The sequence below is a fragment of the Rattus rattus genome, chromosome 9, assembly GCF_011064425.1.
Source record: "Rattus rattus isolate New Zealand chromosome 9, Rrattus_CSIRO_v1, whole genome shotgun sequence".
NCBI classification, from domain to species: Eukaryota; Metazoa; Chordata; class Mammalia; order Rodentia; family Muridae; genus Rattus; species Rattus rattus.
The window spans coordinates 74,604,011-74,608,499 of record NC_046162.1 but is presented as its reverse complement, the minus strand read 5'-3'; the positions used below and the strand labels follow the sequence as shown (position 1 = coordinate 74,608,499).

Genomic DNA, 4,489 nt, shown 5'->3' with positions numbered 1-4,489 from the left:
GGTGCTTTGGGCATAGGAGGAGATAGAAGAATTCCCATGTTTTTGCCTAGGACTACCTATAGGTCTCAACCCCTTTGGTTAGCATCCTAGATACCCTGCATGTCAGATATTGACATTATGATTCATAACAATGGCGACATTGATTATGAAGTAGCAACAAAAAAAGTAATAATTTTATGGTTGGGGGTCACCACAGCATGAGGAACTGTGTTAAAGAGTCGAGGTCTTAGTGTGACTGGATCTGCCGGGCTTGCACACGGCTTCTTCCATTCTGGGATTGTCGGAGCAACACTTTAAAACTATTGGTGACACTTTAAAAAAAAAAAACCTCGGTTTTCCGTTTTGTCTATCTTACCTCAAAACAGAAAAAAATATCTTGGTGTGTCTGACCCGATTGTGATTTTTTTTTAACCACCCCTAGATATATAAAGACCCTAATAGAAGGAGTTCTACTGAATTTTTTTAGGTCCATTTTTCAAAGGGGAAACAGAGGCCAAGAGAGGTTAGAAGAGGTCGGCCAGCCCAGCAGTGATAGTGCAACCCTTTAATCCCAGCATTCAGCAACAGAAGCAGGCAGATCTTTGTGAGTTCAAGGACAGCCAGGGCTACACAGGGAAACCCTGTCTAGGAAAAACAAACAAAACAGAAACAGACCTCAGTCAAAGTCATGGGGCGGGTAGAGTGTAGAGAGTACAGATAGGGACTGTTTGAACATCCACTCGGTAAGGTGCCGGAGAAGAAGAGAGGGGTGAACTCCTGGGGCTCACTGGCCAACCAGTCTCACCTATTGGGCAAGCTTCAGGCCAATGAAAGACCTTGTCTCAAAACACACAAGGTAGGGGACTGGAGAGATAGCTTGGCGGTTAAGAGCACTGACTGCTCTTCCATAGGTCCAGAGTTCAACCCCAGCAACCACGTGGTGGCACACAACCATCTGTAATGGGATCCAATATACATGGGGTTTGGACCTGGCTTTCTGGTATCTGTGTGACCTCTGCCCTTCAGTATACTGGCTGCTAACTACCTGCTCCAAACTTCCCTGGCGCACCTGATATGGTCTAGCGCTATGCCTCCTGGGAGCCTGGGTGTGGAAGAAGGCAGATCCCTGCTCTGCGTTTGCATGCTATGCTAGAGGCTAAAAAACCTGGTGTCCCAGTGGGTGTGAGACTCCAGGCATTAGTGGACAAGAAGGTCCTCAAGCCACACTGGTACCTCCCTCCCCCAACCTGAGCTGCAGGATGACTTGTGATTAAATCACTGTCTGGCTGCCCTGCCTGGCCAGCTTATCATCCTCTGAGAAGTTTCCAGAACTTTGCTAGTACAGTTGTTACCCCATTGTTCACAGAGGACTGGCTCCAGGAGTCCCAAGAGTACCAAACTCTGAGGCTGCTTCAGCCCAACAACGGTTGGGCTGTTTTTCCTGTAACCTGCACTCATCCTCCCGTATGTTCAGGATCTCCGGGGTTACTTGCAGTAACTGATGCAATGTAACAAGGCCCTGTCTAAACAATTAAGAAACAGAAACAATGGACGAAAACAAAAAAGAGAACATAATGGACTACAAAGTAAGGCCCTGTCTAAATAATTAAGAAACAGTGGGTTGGGATTTAGCTCAGTGGTAGGCGCTTGCCTAGAAGCACAAGGCCCTGGGTTCGGTCCCCAGCTCTGAAAAAAAAAAAAAAAAAAAACAAATTGATTAGAGTTAAAAGTGGGGAAAGAGTGTATAACCAGGCAAAAGCTAAAAAAAAAAAAAAAAAAAGGAAAGAACATAATACTCAATACAGGCATTATTTTTTGTTTGTAGTAGCTTTGATACAAAGTTGGTTGAATTCATGGGTGTGGATCCAGCATACACAGAGGGGAAAGCGGGCTGTATAATGTCAGGGTGACCGGGTAGCGAGCTGTGCCCTCTTGTGACTGCCCCTCCTCTCTCCTCACAGTACTCTCCCAGCATGAGAGCCACCTACATGTCCGTGGCGGATGAACACCTGAGACACTACGAGTTCCCATCCTAGGAGCTTCCAGGGGACCTGCCTCTCCTGCCAGCTTGGTTTTCAGCGGATGGGGAAACCCAGCTGTGTTTCTGGAATAGAAACTGAAGATCCTTGGACACGAACAGGCTCCTGTGTCTGCAGAGACACAGCTGGGACTCCTGACCAAAGCCTCAGGTGGATACGAGGCCTGTGACTAGACCAGCCTCTCCGGCCTTAACTCCCCAGGATTCAGCTGTCGTCCCTGAGACAGCTGCCCGGTTCAGCCCACCTTAAGTCCCACCCTCAGCAAATGACAAATGGCGGTGAGGAGGAGACCACCAGCCCGAGAGCCCCTTTCTCTCAAAGTCCTACCACCGGGCTCCTGCCTCTTGTTAGCATGGCCCTTAGTCCGTGCTATACCTTCCGGTTACTTTGTCCTCAGTTTTTAGGAAGGTAGCAATCAGAGGTGTTTTAGGAGAACACCTGGTCCTGGATCCACATTCTGGGACCACAGGGGACTCTGCCTAGACCCCAGAAGGACAGCATCAAGAGAACTCTCCAGAGGGGATTGGTGGCTTCAAGCTAGGCCCTGCAGTCTGGCAGCCTTGGGCAGACGTGTGGGATGGGAGAAAGCCCGCCATGTTCTCTAATGTCCACCAGCCACCTCTGTTCCGAACCAGGTGTCAGCTGCAGGTGGGGACAGTCTCAGGTATGAACAGACACTTTGAAAGCAACTCAGCTCTTGTCCCCAGTGTTTTAAAATGTGTTCATGATCCAAAGACTCAACGCCTCCCTCACAGGCATGGTCCATTCTTGCAATAGACTCAGGCTCCGGTTTTATTTATGCCTGATGCTAAACTGTGGTCTCACACAAGCCGTCTTACAGATCTGGAGGAGAGGCTGAGGAGTGGGTTGTGGGGTTTTTTTTGGGGGGGAGGGGTTCTTTTTGCTATGGTCTCATATACCCTGACTGGCCCTGGCTTAGAACTCACAGAGATCTACCTGCCTCTGCCTCCAGAGTACTGGGCTTACGGGCATGTGCTACGTACGACACCACACCAGGCCAGGAGCAGATGTGATTTGATTTTTTTTTTTTTTTTTTTTTGAGGTAGGGTTTCTCTGTGTAGCCCTGGCTTGTCCTGGCATTCACTCTGTAGACCAGACTAACCTCAGACTCAGAGATCCACCTGCCTCTGCCTTGAGAGTGCCAGGACTAAAGGCGTGCACCATGGTGCCGAGTCCTGGTTCTTTTTTTTTTTTTTTTTTTTTTTTTAAATAAAATAAAATATTGGTGGGGTATTTTATTCCACATGACTAGATAAGGATGTCTGGGGCCTTGTAAAGGGAAAGACGGGTAAACAAAGGTGGGGGGGTTTTATCTTTTCTGAGGAACAGCTATTTCGGGCCAGGAGGAAAATAATGACCCCTGTCCCGCCTCGAGAGGACCAGGTTAAGGGTCTTTGGTGCTTCCAACCTCCGACCAACCCAGAGTACACTACACACCGAAGCCTTGTACAGCCAAGCAAGGCCCGGCTGATGGCGCGGGACAGGGCTGCCTCCATTTCAGAAGAGCCACATTGTCATCATACTGGCAGCTGCCAGCCAAGCCACTGGTGTCACTGTGTCTCATATTAACCTGTGCATACTGTGAGCTACCTGTGTATGCCTGTGTCCTGTGCAGACTCGGAGCTCCGGCCTCAGGCCTCACTTCTGACGTTTCCTCTGCAGCAGCTGAAGGACTTTTTAATGCATGTACAATAAACTAAAACTCCTCCAGGTTCCGCAAGAGTCGGGTGGGCAAGCCTCTGCTTGATACATGTTTGCCCTCACCTGAGCCAAGAAATAAACCACTTCCCTTAAGATGTGCAGTTGATTGAGTCACTTAACTTGCTGCTCTGAGGGCTAGCAACGGTGTACGTCCCCTCCATGGAGGTCTCAGAGGGAGGGATTACAAGAGACTCCTCCAGAAGCAGTGTTAAGAGTTCAGTGAGAAATGAGCTAGGTGATATGAGGCGGGTTGGAGAGATGGCTCAACAGGTAAGCACTCACTGCTCTCCCAGAGGGCCTGAGTTTTGTTCCCAGCACCTGAGCACTTCATAATCCCTGTAGCTCCATCTCCAGGAGTGCCACTGTCCTTCTGGTCTTTGAGGACAACCTCATGTGCATGACATACGCACAGAGAGACATATGTAGAAACTAAAAAGCAAACCTTGGAGCTGTAGAGATGGCTGAGTAATCGACCACTTAATGGCTTTTGCTGAAGACCTGAGTTCGGTTCCCGGCCCTTGCATGATGGCTCGCAAGCATCTGACACTTCAGTTCTAGAGGTCCTGATGCCCTCTTGTGGGTACCATATACGATGAACATACACAAAGGAAAACACAGGTCTCATTATATGGCCTTGGTTGATCTGGAACTCAGTGGGTAGACCAGGCTAGCCTAGGACTCATTGAGATCTGCCTGCCTCTATATTCCAAGTGCTGGGACTAAAAGCCACCATGCTCAGCATAAAATAC

The 4,489-nt window shown here is 48.9% G+C and overlaps 1 protein-coding gene across 1 annotated transcript in view; it reads left to right on the top strand.

Moving 5' to 3' along the window:
• Ttyh2 (tweety family member 2) overlaps positions 1-3,833 on the top strand; it is a 43,608-nt gene extending 39,775 nt beyond the window's left edge. Inside the window, exon 14 of the mRNA XM_032913303.1 lies at positions 1,941-3,833. Coding sequence (XP_032769194.1) covers positions 1,941-2,015 — 75 coding nt within the window. The 3' untranslated portion in view covers positions 2,016-3,833. The remainder of the gene's footprint in view (positions 1-1,940) is intronic.
• The last annotated feature ends 656 nt before the right edge of the window (positions 3,834-4,489 follow it).